At 40.6% G+C, this 13,693-nt stretch overlaps 1 protein-coding gene across 2 annotated transcripts in view; it reads left to right on the top strand.

Annotated features, from left to right (window-relative positions):
• The window catches only part of WDFY4 (WDFY family member 4), a 138,532-nt gene extending 125,137 nt beyond the window's left edge, over positions 1-13,395 (top strand). For both annotated transcript variants that reach the window (XM_086617035.1, XM_086617034.1), the window contains exons 55-61: positions 253-410; positions 2,089-2,247; positions 6,055-6,234; positions 9,163-9,345; positions 9,972-10,059; positions 11,990-12,101; positions 13,180-13,395. In XM_086617035.1, coding sequence (XP_086473161.1) covers positions 253-410; positions 2,089-2,247; positions 6,055-6,234; positions 9,163-9,345; positions 9,972-10,059; positions 11,990-12,101; positions 13,180-13,246 — 947 coding nt within the window. In that variant the 3' untranslated portion in view covers positions 13,247-13,395. The remainder of the gene's footprint in view (positions 1-252; positions 411-2,088; positions 2,248-6,054; positions 6,235-9,162; positions 9,346-9,971; positions 10,060-11,989; positions 12,102-13,179) is intronic.
• The last annotated feature ends 298 nt before the right edge of the window (positions 13,396-13,693 follow it).

Here is a 13,693-nt window from a genome sequence, read left to right as displayed (position 1 = left end):
AGGAGAAATCTTGAAACTTTGTCATGTTTGTTCAGTCCCTCTGCATAGATTTATGTGGTCCATTGGAGAGGAGTGTTTGCAGCTGAGGTTCCAGACAGAATAGTGAAGAGTGGATTTCTGTCTGTGGGCCTGGCCACAGCACTGAACCCAGTTGTGGGACTTGCCAGCCTCACCACACAAGCTGTGCAAGGAGGAAAGTTAACACAAGTGCTCTAAATCCAACAGAATTAACTATGTTTTTTGTCTTGTCAGACTATCCCAAGGGAGCTATTGGGCACATTGTTCATACTGAGAAAGGCATTCTGGCTGTTGAAAAAAATAAAGTGTTGATTCCTCCTCTTTGGAGCAAAACATTCTGCTGGGGATTTGAGGACTTCACCTGCTGCTTCGGCAACTATGGGTCTGAGAAGGTAAATAAGAAAGTCTAAGCATTTCAGAAATTAATGATATGTAGTGGTCTTTGAGTGGCTTGGGCACCCATTTCAGAAGCTGTTGGGAGCTGATTTCAGAGGATGCTGTACAGTACTTTCTCACAGTCAAGCTTCTTGAGGAATCTCAAGTTGGATATTCCAACAGAGTACAAAGTCATTCTATGCTGCTAAAAAAATGTGGCATTTCTGCTCTAAATTATGTCAAGTTTTCCTTCCAGTGACTGTGTTGTCCGTCAAAATGGAGAAACCTCATTTCATAGGTTGTAAGGACAATACAAGGTCTCCTGGCCGCTGATTAGAAATTTCATTGTGCAGAACTTTCTGCTGGAATTAAGATAGGACCATCTGTCAATTCCCCTCTGGCTCCCAAGCTTAGCCCAGTGCATTCATTCAAAATAATAATGTCTTCTATTCTAGAAAGTTAATAGTCTTAATTCTTTGCTGTTAAAAATAAACGGTCTATGTCGTCACACTGCTTGTTAGGGCACTCAACAGATTCAGTTTCTTCCTCTACCACAAACACACTGAATTTTGGATGTGATTGGGGCAATGTTATGACACACAAAGACATCTGAGTTAGCTTGGGTACCAGAATAGCAGAATACGTCATTCAGCAAGATACTGGCTTGGGTACCTCTTCAAGCCATATCATTATGTCTTCACAGACATACTCACAGTCAATGGAAGTGAAAAAGCCATGAGATGTATTTTACTTTCTGCTCCCTGTAGAATTACTGAGAGTTTTCTCCATTGATTTCAATTAAAATCTGTGCTTAGCAATTTATAGTGTTGCCATAGGTGTAAATTATTTGATTTGTCTCTTCTTCAAAAGCTAGGGTGTCAGTGGCCCTCTTGCTGTGATTACACAGCCACTATGAGAAGTAGTTGAGAGTCCAACTTCAGTTCTCTCTAGGTCAACAGTGCTTCTGGACATAAGCTTAACAGAAATTTTGGTCCTCATTGTAAGTAGGTCAAGATTTGTTCTGTCTGTAGTATATTTTCGGTAACAGTGATATCCAGGTCCACCAGAATCATTGGCACCATAGTTTTGTCTCCCTCGTGTGAGAGAGAACTAATGCAGAATGTGAGCAGAAGGATGTTTGTACTGTAATTGCAGAAGTGTGTAACAGCCTCCAGCTTGGTTTAGGCCTGTTTTGGGGCTGGTAACAGAGCCATTGGCACTGAATGGAATTTAGTGCTTTGGCTTTTAGCTTTTCAGTCCAAGTAAGAGAAGAGTTGCAGAGCCTGGCAATAGCTCTGTTAGCAGTTGCTGTCACAGCATGAGCTTTCTTTTTAATCTGCATTGAATGTTTGCATTCTGTCACTACATGGCAGAATGAACTTGCTTGAAGTTATGTAGGAAGTCTGCGGCACAAGAGGGATTGGGACCTGGGTCTCCTAAAATATAAGATACTGACCTGTGTCCAGCCTTCCTGTCTGGCCACTGAAGGATGGCACTGCTGGATGCAGCCACAGCCTGTGCATGTACATATTATGCAGCTGTGCTGTGAGCATAAAGACTGGTTAAGATAAGCTTTTCTTTCCTAGGTTTGAAGAAATGCAGGCTCAGTTCTGAAAATTGAATCCGCCATTTGGTATTAATAAACGTATGGCATCACCAGATGAACGTTTCACTGAAATCTGCTTTCTTGTACAGAATGTGACTACGTTTGAGTGCATGGCAGACTGGGGAAAGTGCCTCTGTGCTGTATGTCCTTCAGCAACTACCATAATCACATCTGGAACAAGCTCAGTTGTGTGTGTTTGGGAACTCTCCTTGGTCAAGGACAAAGTGAAAAGTCTAAACTTGAGACAGGTGAGTACTGTGGCTTTTTTACTATAGAAACATAATGAAAACCAAAGGATTAGTTTCTTTCTCTCAGACAACTGGCAGAGGAAACACCTTTGTGTGAATGAATAAGGCAGAAAAAAACCAATAATCACCAGTATCATGTGACAACTTGTTATCAGGTCAGAAGCTGATATATGCCTTATACCCACAGAATACATATTTATGTATTCTGCTTGTTGTGTTTTTTTTTTCCCTTTGGTAGCATTTCCAAAGTTTATCATGATCAAAGAAACAGTGAAGATAAGGCGTATGCTGTCCTCACTTGAAGTGCAGCCAACCCTTGGATTATTTTCAAAAACCAGAATTACCTGGAGATGGTTATAGCTCTTTTTGGGCTGCTAAAGCAATGGATGGGATCTCCAAAACACCCTGCTCAGCTAGGCAAAGTTCTTGATTCTTTTCTGCCAACCCAAATTCAGAACTTCAAAGGTTTATCTGTTACTCCATGTGGTAGGGATAGATCCAATAAGAAGGATATAGTTTGTATCCTCACTGTCCAAAGTCCTTCAGTGTTTGTTGATTTTGGAGTTCATCTATAGTCATTGAGCAGCTGTATAAATGCCATTTCATTTACAAAAGTGAATTTTCATGCAAGATGCGTGTGGTTCAGCTTATGGCGAGTTGTCAGCTATTCAAGTAAAGCTAGAGTACACTTCTGTCGTATCTGAAAGGCAGCATATGGCCCCTCTTCCCTAAGAAATCAAGAGACAGAAAACACTCTGCTACTTTTAGGCAAACTAATAAAAGATTTGCTGATCAGTGAGAAGGTCTCCAAGTGTTAGAAGCTTCTTCTGTTTATTTGCTCTGGAGGGGTATTCAGATGATATTTCAGTGCTTTCCATACCCTGAGCCAAAACACACTTTGTCATTAAATGATGTGAAAACTTCAGTGCCTGTTGGGATGCCAGAGAAGTATTTAAATCTTAATTTATCTGAAATCCTTGTGTGCTGAAATTAGGGGGGAAACTGTGTTTAGAGCAGTCTCTCTTCTGAGGTTTATAATGTTTCCTGCTTGAGAAAAAGCCAAAAATATGAGACAAGATCTTCAGTGATGACCTTTTAATCCTGCTGCTTATTATTCTGAACCAGGACATGGACATAGAAATGGAAGAAATAGCAGTAGAGAAAAGCGTAAGAAATAATCTTCATGAACATCAAAATAATACCAGTCAGAGGGTCAGTTTGAGTTTCATGCAACTGTTTGAAGAGGCTCTCTTATCCTCCAATATAATGCCTTTCTCTTTAACAATCTAAATTCAGCTTTGCTGATGTGTCCCAATGTGCTTAATCTGGTATTACCCGAAGTCCACAAAGTGGCATGAGATCATGCAATGACGAATGCTGTACTTTCTCCTTCTCTTTGCAAGCAGAGGCTTTTTTTTTTTGATGAATGTCTGGCATAGATGTAAATTTGAACTATGGTTCTAAATGTCTTCCAGTGAATTACTTGCTGCTTTCATGTCATTCACTGTTTCGTGGTGGCTGCTTTTTCTGCTGAACAAAAAAAAAAAAAATTGTATCATCTTTCCTGAGAGAGTGAGCTTTGCTTAAGTAAAGCTGATGTGCTATAAAGTGGATGCTATTCACTTACCAGCTGTCTCATGGGACTGACACATTCTGATTTGAATTGTAGTAAAGTACAGAAACCATATTTCAGCAGAAAAAGTCACTTTTCCATCTCTAGCAGGGCTACTTCCACAGTTTTGTGGAACACTAAAGATTGAGCATAAGAGCCTCACTATTGATCCATGTAATTTACTAGTTCCCTCAGTGTTCATGAGCAGAGGAATCTGTGATACAGCTCCCAGAATTTCTGGGTCAAATGAAACACCGGACTGGGAGAAACATCTGGACAAGTTGTGCTGTGTCTGCCACACAGACCTCTCAGGGAGGTGTTGAGCATAGCTGTGAAGCGTTTGTGTCGATGTCAGTCAGTTAAGTTGAATGGTCAAACTTGGTTTAAGTTTTCATGAACTAAGCATTCCTGCAGTGAAGCTGGTCCTCTTTTTTGTCTTTTGGTCTTTGTGAATTTAGTCTGGAGATAGGCCTCACAGTTCTTTCATTAAGCTTAAGGGAAAGCTTATTAAGGGAAATTAAGGGAAAACCTATCAGTCTTTGCAGAACGATAAGAAGGCAGCAGAAGGTTAAAAGCATGCGACTGTTTTTGCATGAATATGCATTGAGACACTGGTGTATTGAAGCTGGGATTATAACTGGCCTCAGGTCTAGCCCTCTCTTCCACATTCAGCTTGTATTGAAAACACTTCACTGCCAAGTAGGATCTTTCTGGGTTATAAAAAAAGAAAAAAGGATTTTAATAAAACTTGTGAAGGAACTTGGCTTAGCTTTACTTGGCAGTTTGGATGCTGTCATAGTGGGTACGTTTTCCTTCATGATCTGGAGGAAGCAAGGGAAATTTGGAGCCCTTGAACCTGTCTTGTTTCAGCCCTTTCTGAAGAGGTCTTGTGCAGTTCTTGAGCACAGGCATTGGGTTATGCCCAGACCTTTGTAAAGAGACTGTTCTACAGCCAATCCAAAGCTATTGCTGAGCCTCCTATGCTCTGTTGAGAGTGTTTCTTACCTCTGAAAATCACTGTTGGAGACCCCATTTTGTGCTAGAATTCTTTGCTGACAGTTCTTGTGAATGGAATAAATCACAAGCTGAAATTCATCCCTCACAGTTGCACGTCACCTTCAGTAGTACATAGCACGCTGCAGCTCAGCTTCTTCACCAGCGGAGCAATGTTTGAATACTGTTGTCCTAGTAACCTTGGCAAGCAGCAGCACGTGTTAGCCAGCAAGAGTTCAGTCTAACAGTCACACACTGGAAAAAAGTATGAGATGTTTTTGCAAAAATCATCCAGGACATGTGGTTCTCTTGCTCCATGCTTAACTGAGACAGACCCTGAAGATGTGCTAATTATGTCATGTAGAGAAAGCCAGCAGGGACTATGCATTTACTGTTAAAACCAACATTAAAACTGGTGGGTCTGATTTTTTCACAGTAATGCAGCTAAAAATTGAGCCCTGAAAGGCCTTTTAGGAAAGCTATGAAGGACTTTTTATCTGTTGCGCTACAGTTGTCATTGGTGGTTATGCAGCAGAAATGTACACTGCTGTCATTTGAGAATGCTGCATTAAACAATTGTCAGCATACTTCAGTCCATGACTTCTATCTGTTCTATTCAATTGCCTAAAGTGTAGTCATTAAACTGGGCACTCCTTATGTCTCTGGAACCTATGAAACAACAAAACAGTAATGATGAGAGAAAGAAATTCCTATATGGCTTTAAAGCAAAAATACTCCCCAAATGCTGTTTTTCTTCTTAACTAAAATTGGTAAAATATTAGTACTTGTTCAGAAAAATAGACAGATAAGACTGACAAGGTCACTGAAATATATCCTGATAAGTTTTATTTCAAAAATGTTTTTTAAATATTGAGAAATAGTGATTTCCAAGCATGAATATTACTTAAAACTATGTGGATTGAAATGAGAAAATGATGTTTTGTTGCTGAGCACAGAGCATTGTTGTAGAGTCTGAAATGTACACCAAGGGCCATGAGTTACTGTGCAACTTGGGACAAGTCATATAATCTCTTGGAGCCTCAACTTTCCTCAACCGTGAGTTGAGGACAAGAATGCTTCTATAAGATCTTTTGATATTCCCCCTCATGCCCTTCTCTTACTAAGCAAGTGACAGTAGGACTGATTTCCTAGTAAATCAGCCACCCTCTGCTGTGGTTAATTGGTTGCTTTTTCCCCACCAGGCTTTGTATGGGCACACTCAGGCAGTGACCTGCCTTGCTGCATCTGTGACCTACAGCATCTTTGTGAGCGGATCCGATGACAGAACCTGCATCATTTGGGACCTGAACCAGCTGACGTACATAAACCAGCTTCCTGCCCACAGGGCCAGCCTCTGTTCTGTTGCCATCAACAATTCAACAGTAAGATCTTCATTTATCATCTTTCTTCTGATGCATCCATGAACATTTCATGATAATTTAATGGGTGCTTTTCCCAACATAAAAACATCCTGAGAGTCTGATACATTGATTTTTTTGTCTTTTACAGACATTGCTAATAGTGCTCTTAATGATGAGAGGTGAGCACTAAAAGCAGCATCTTAGACTGAGTAGCTAAGTAGAAGCATCTTTGGATGGGTAGGTAGCAGGATTAAACAACTTTTAGTTTACAAAGCATGAAGTATTACCCTAGTAGCTCCTGGATTTGGCTCACTCATAACCTTACTGCTTCCATTATTTCATTAATTTCTCCTGACATTCATGCAACAGAGCCATGTCAGCTGAGACATGTTAGACCTCAGTTTGCCACCTCAGCTGACAACTACCTTACACCTTTGCGATGACAATGTTGACTTTTTGCTTTCGCTTCTACTCTCAAGTGCAGGGAGGTCGACTCTTGATAGCACTGGCTGCAAGTCTGTTGTGATCTGTGCCTGGCCAGAATTGTATGCATGTTGATAGGAAAGGTTCTGTATTGGATTTTACTGAAAACACTTTGGGTGAGATTTTTTCCAACCTTTTTAGTCCCAAAAATGTTGCTTGCACATTTGTATTTTCTGTCTCTGTTAATATACTAGAGCAGGGTTCCAGCGGCTCATACAATTTGAGAGTGGATCCAGTACTGCAGCTCGAACGAAGAGAGGCAAAATTGAGTTCATAGCAGTAAGAAACCAGGCAGATTCTCTACTTAGTCTGAACCAAAACAGTCATCTTCTATCAAAGCCTTCTTAACATGCAGTCTGATGGTTAGTAATTGAGAGTGAGCATTAAGTAGTCTGTTCAGTGCCAGCTCAGCTCCCAGCCCCAGGGGTCCTGGTTAGTGTAAAATGACCAGTGGCTTCAGCAAGTCAGTTTAGAATACTCTGGTGGTCCCTTATGCAGTCAGCTGAAGCAGTGCCAAACACTCAGAAATGAGTGGGTGGGCTGACACAGAGCATGGGCTTGAGACCCCAAGGGGGATTGAGTCCTCTCCTTTCTTGTACCAGCCCACCACTGACAGGAGTCTTTTTAGTTGGTAGCTCCTCTTACAGAGCTGTCCAAAAATGGGATGATCTGTGCCAGGAACAGTCTGGTGATTGATCCAAGAGCAGCCTTCTAGTTTCTTGGACTGCGAATGATTAAACTGATTGGGCAATAGTCTGCAGAAAGGTTCATTTAAAAAAGGAAAAACCTTAGGAAAGTATGGCTGAAACTTTGAGGAAAAAAAATATGAAGATGTCCATATGCTGTAGATGAAAAAATTATTTTTGCCATTAGCAGAACAGGATGTTTAGTTCTGAAATGTGGTTTTGTTTAAGTATTAGATATATATTTATATATTATAACATGAAGGTAGAAAAAAAATGTTTCCATTGTGCTAAATTAAATATTCTGATTTACACAAAATTACATGTTTGGTAACAAGTTTTTTTTCCTGGAAAATTCAGAATGTTTTGAAGCAAAGTTTTGAAGGAAACAACTTTGTGAAGCACATACTTTTCTGTGAAATAAGAACCCTATACAGCTCTTTGTTATGTGATTGTTGGTACTTATATTTGCTTGAGCATCTAGAAGCTTCATTTATAGATCAAAACGTCATGGTGTTTGTATTGTGTAGACACAAAATAAAAAGACTGTTCCAAAAAGTTTATAAGCTAAGGAGGATTGTAAAAGCTTGCTGTAGCTAATGATTTCAATTAGTTTTAAATCCCTGGTCTAGACCTGAAAAACACTGTAGGTCATTACCAAATGCTTGGACATTATGTACTCTCATGCAGATAAGGTAGCTGAAATTTAATCTCTTTAATTATTGGCAACAGTTTTGAATGGGCTATCCTTATCTTCAGAATTCTGCCCTGCAGTGTGAAGAGCCCTGGCCCCAAATCAGGCAGAGGTGAAGTACGGTAGTAGTTGATTTAAACCAGATGTATGCTGCTAATTTAAGGACACACTGGCCTTTGCCAGAATCAGATGACTTTTCTGATCATGTTCTGTTTAGCTGGTTCTTAGTATGCATCAAGGGTGGAAAGGTTAGGTAGAATCAATTAGCAACTTGATCAAAATGCACTTTTGGTAAGATCATTTAAATCTGCAGCATTGGTTCTTGGTTCTGTATGTGTCTTGCCCCTAAGGATTACCTGTATATGTCTTGCCCCTAAGGATTACCTGTATATTTGCTGCTTACATGCGGTTTGTGGTAAGACTATGCGCCTGCATGGAGAGGAGAGCTGCAAAAAAGGATGTTTTCTGCATCAGAAGTGCAGCTCACTGAATGCTGAGCTGGTCACTGGTCAAATGCAAAACAGAGTCTAAAAATGCGATGACATTAAGCTCCCTGTGAGGGGCAGAGGAGGATTGTGAAATCACCAAAGGCTTCGCAGCTGAGCAGGTGAACACCATGTCCTTGTTTAAGGAAGTGCTTATTTGTAAAACCTAAAAGAGCATTAATCCTGGCCCAGAACCTGAGCTAGGCATTGCCTGTGCACTGTTCTTGTCTCTGACAGTAGCTAGGTTGGTCTATCAGTTTACTTTTTTACCAAAAGCCTGGGGTTTTTTTCTGGAAAATAGAATGGGAACATTTCAAGAAATGTTTTCTTTTAAAAAATGAAAAAAAAACCTTTGTTTCTGCATTATCTTGCTAAATCAGAGACAGTTGTTTTGGGTTTCTAAGATGTAAAAATGTTAGAATTTTTCATGCGGGGGAAAAAAAAAAAAGTCATTTTTACTTTCTCTGGTTTACATCATCTGCCCAGAAGCAAAACAAAGGTCAAAACTGAAGTCAGAGCAACTCTATAATTCATAATCAGCACTTGAGAGTTGTGAGGAGGATGAGTGTAGGATTTTGAAGCATTGCTTCGTGCTTTGTTACAGGGTGATATTATCTCTTGTGCTGGATCTCGCCTGTATCTGTGGACAGTCAATGGTCAACTTCTTGCAAGCATTAACACCACCTGCAGCCCCAACAGCCATATTCTTTGCTGCTGCTTTGCTGAAGTGATGGACTGGGACACACGCAGCATCATCATCACAGGAAGCACAGATGGAGTGGTGAGGGTAGGTGGATAGGGGAGAGAAAAGGGAATCCTAATTCATTGTAAATCAGAGGCAGATTTTTGCATCCTACATGGAGGGTCAGAGCTACTAAAAGTCCATGCCCCTTTCTGCACAGGGCAGCATGGGGCAGAAGCTGAAAATCAGAGTAAAATGTTTGCTTCCTATCAACTTTTGTCCTCCTGAATGGAGGAGTGTTTGTCATTCAGGAAGAGTTTTGAAAATGTGCTTTTCGTTCTGGTATGGTTTTCAAAGCAAAAATTATATTGCCCGTTGGAAATATGTTTGAGTCTGGTTTCTGAGAGTTGATTCACAGCTCAGTTTATTAAGTCATACTTTCTCAGGAGCAGGAATTCACTGCTAGTTCTGCCTCCAGTCTGGTGAGGGAGCTTCCTGGGTTACTGGGCTTCTCGTTAGTGTGTCAGCCTCACAACGTCACCAGCTCCCTGCATGTGTTTCTCCGGTGTGATGCCCTGCAGCACAGTGGCAGAGGGAGAGGCAACTGCGAAATCCTGTTTTGATGTTAAAAGTTCAATTTCCACCCCTTGTTGGGAAGCAGGCAGCCACATCTCTCTCATAGCATTGTTATAATCCATGCTTTTTCCATTTTTACCTCCTTACTGGCACAGCTGTGGAAGACCGAATACACCAACACCCCAGACCAAGCTGCTGGACTGAGGCTGCCAAGAGGTACAATGGAAGAGCCAGGCAACACAGGTATGACCACAAAGTGGGCTGTGGACTGCTGTATGACTGTGTGCTGCAGACCTTGTTTCGTTGTGAGGAAGAAGAGGGTGTGTGAGCACAGTGGTATGAAGGGGAGATGGTGAAGGTAGCTGGTGCAGTGTTTCTGTAACCAGCAGCAGTAGTAGTAGGCAGCCACTGCCCTACCTTAGGTACACAGACCACCCCTAAGCCACCAGTCTCAAGGGTACGTCCTGCCTGGATGAAGCTGCAAGCTGATACCCTGGAGTTTTTGCAGAACTGAGATTAAAAAGATGGTGGGGCTACAGTGCTGTCTGGCATTAAAAACAGCTCAAACACATTTCTCTGTTCTAAAAATACAGGAGCTCAAACCTGCCAGGGAGCTTTAAAGGCGCATCCTAAATAGTACAGCTTGCTTTTCTTTGCAGCACATTTTATAAGAGAAAGAAATTATGGTGTTAGTATGTATAATTTACACCGCTTATTTGCTGTGATTTTCATTACAGACATTCTCTATTACTTCAATTTTAGGCACACAATTTGCATAAATATAGAGCTATATATGTAACATCTGCATAAAAAGATATTATACAGTAATTGGGCATTACCAGTGAGATCTTCAGAAGTGCTGTTCATGTAACTTGGCGTCTACATTACTTACATTGCTATGTGAAAATATTTTTACATACAGAGGCATATTGGAAATGCCAAGCCAGATGCCCATCCTACCTTTTATCATGTCTCTGAGAGTAGCTAGAGCCAGGTGCCTCTGGGGAAGGTGCAGGAACACCAGAGATGCCAGATATGAAATAGTCTGGCTATGGTAGCTACATCTTTGGTTTCATTATGGTCTCTAATCAGATTGCTGTAAATCAAAACAAAAGACTTAACATTTCTCCCAAAAACTTTGTAGTACTATGTAGTCATTTTGCAGATTCTGTTTACATGTACAAATGTCCTATTTGTTTTAAGATTTTCCTAAATTCTTGTCCATAACTTCCTGTGGCATTTATTTCCATGTCCTATTTACTGAGGTACAATTGCATAGGAATGTCTTTGAGCTAACTAAGATTTTAGCTATTTTTAAAATTTATATCTTAAACAGTTCTCCAAACTAGGACTTAAAAGCTGCCCATGGGAGCACAGCAGAATACTCCTGTTTGTGCCTTTTTCAGAGAGTATCATAAAAGAAGACAAGGATTGACCGGGCATCTGGTGATGTGTAGACACACACAGCTGTTCACAGATGAATATAAGGACGCATGTTCTCAGATGCATACAGCAACAGAGTTCTTTAATAAAGAGTTGAGAGGTGTAACCAAAGCAATCACATGCTCCCTTAAACTATTCAGATGACTTCAGAATTATTTTACATGGCCAAATATTCCCATATCTCGTTCTATGCATTAAAGAAAATAAAATTAATACAAAACACAGTCATTAAAAAGACCAAAGTAACAATGATTGAGTTATGTTGTTAGGTGTGTGTATGTATGCGTGTGTGTATGTGAAATGTTCTCAGCATTTAATTATTGGTTCTGTTATGAGCAGATTTAGGTAAGTTGATAATACCAGGACTTTATGTAATTTCTTTTTACTAGGCAATTATGGGCTGTATTATATCCTGGCAGCAAGGTATTGTGGGGCATCTTATTAAGCATAGAGCCAGTGAAAACTGATGAACAATTTTGCTGAACTAGGCATGCAATTTAGAAAGCAATAATACACAAATCCAATTTAGTACACAATTGATACAGCCGCACGTCAGCACATGTAACTATCATAGCCACAAATTAAATTGGGATGGGCCCGTTTTGCAACAGCACAGGCTGAGATTAAATATATTTATTCTCAACTTAACTTGCTGACCGTAAATAATAACAATCCCATCCATGCTGCCCCTAGACAGTGTCTAAAGATTTACTTTTAAATCGCACAACAGGTAACAAGTGTGGAAAACATCTTGTTCTCTGTCGGGAACTGAATCCCAGCCTTGCCTTGACTGGAAAACCGAGTAAGACCAGCCCAGCGGTGACGGCCCTGGCTGTTTCCAGGTATGGTCCTTGCCCGTGCGCTGCGGCTGGTGCCTGGCAGCGGGCACGGCAGCAGCCTGGGGGTCTCTACTGCTCTACCCTGCTCCAGCAGGTGCTTTTGTTTGATTCCGGAGTTTGTATTACTACTGGGGTTTTGTGTTTGGGGCTTTGTTCTTGCTGGAGGAGTTGTTGCTCGTTTTTAAAAAAATCTCAGTCAAATTGCTCTGTCTTAGCCAAATGCAGTCACTCTGGGAGCTGGCCTGCCTACCTGCATTGAGTGAAGGATGTTGGGATATTAGTGGACAGGCAGGAGACAACTCATGAGAAAGAGCAGCTTTCGGCTGTTGTAGAGATCAGTGGCTACTACACTGTCTCTGCGCTACAGAAAAACCATTATCCTAGGAGCTGCTGGAGATGCAATGTAAACAGGAAGTTGCTGGCCAAAGGACAACTTTGGTTTTAAACTCCAGTTTGCACAGCCAGCAATATTTTAGTTGACTCAATCCCCCTCCTGCAGTTTCATCTGGCTGTAATATTTGTTGTCATCTACTACCCCAGGATATTATGATGTAGTGTAAAACAGATGCTGTCTTTCTCTCCAAAAGTGTTGGCGCTTTGATAGTTGCTAAAATAATTCCTATATTCTGCATGCTCAGATTCAGAGCACTTAGTGACTGTGATGTTTATATGCATTGAAAGTGGGAAAGTTGGGAGGGAGGGTTGTTTTCATTAGTGTTGGTGGCACCACATGCAGCAGTGGTATCAGTGGCTGCAGCCATGACGTTATATGCTAACAAGTCTGAATCTGATCAGCAGATTATTTAGCATTCACAGAGTCTCAGAGAAGCGTAAGAGCTTCTGATCTGGCTAGATTGTCCACAACTAACCCACTGAACTCCAGGAAAGTTTGTATCTAATTCTAAGTTCAATCTTGGAAGTACAAATCTTTGTCTATATCGTCGTTCTTCAAATTTAACATGAAAGATAACCTAATCCCCTGAATGTTGCATCCTCCCAATTGCTACGCATACAGGAGAAAGCCTTGATCCTATTTGTGTCTTGTTCTTAAACATTTTTCTCTTTCTCATTCTTTCTCAAGAAATTCCTCCAAACTCTTAGTCGGTGATGACTGGGGAAGAGTCTGCTGCTGGTCTGTGGATGGGTAGGAAGAAATAGCCAAGAACTCTTGTTTTTTCAGCATTTTGGAAGGAGAGAATATTACCCTTCAGAGCATGAAAGAATCAGAAAAACTGGAAGCCTATGATTGGGGACTGAATCTCAAATGAATTGTTGGACTGACCCTACAGTCAAGTCTGATTGAAATTGGAGAATGGACTCCAGAGTTGTGAGAGAGACATTGACAGACATGCACATAGACAATGAGATTTTGCAGTATTTGTCCTGGAAAAACTTTTGTATTTTAAATGATATTTTAGATACTGAATTTGACATAATACATTGTATTTCATAAATAATAGCTAGCAAATAAAACTGTCTTGATAATGCCAAAGAGCAATGTAGCTTAATAAAATTAACATATTATAATACCATGAGATCAGAAAATATTGAGGCTTCAAACAAATGTTAAGTGAATTTGTTGCAATATCTTTGTT

This window comes from Tauraco erythrolophus, chromosome 9 (assembly GCF_009769465.1).
Source record: "Tauraco erythrolophus isolate bTauEry1 chromosome 9, bTauEry1.pri, whole genome shotgun sequence".
NCBI classification, from domain to species: domain Eukaryota; kingdom Metazoa; phylum Chordata; class Aves; order Musophagiformes; family Musophagidae; genus Tauraco; species Tauraco erythrolophus.
The sequence above is the reverse complement of the archived record's forward strand: the minus strand, read 5'-3'. Positions and strand labels throughout refer to the sequence as shown.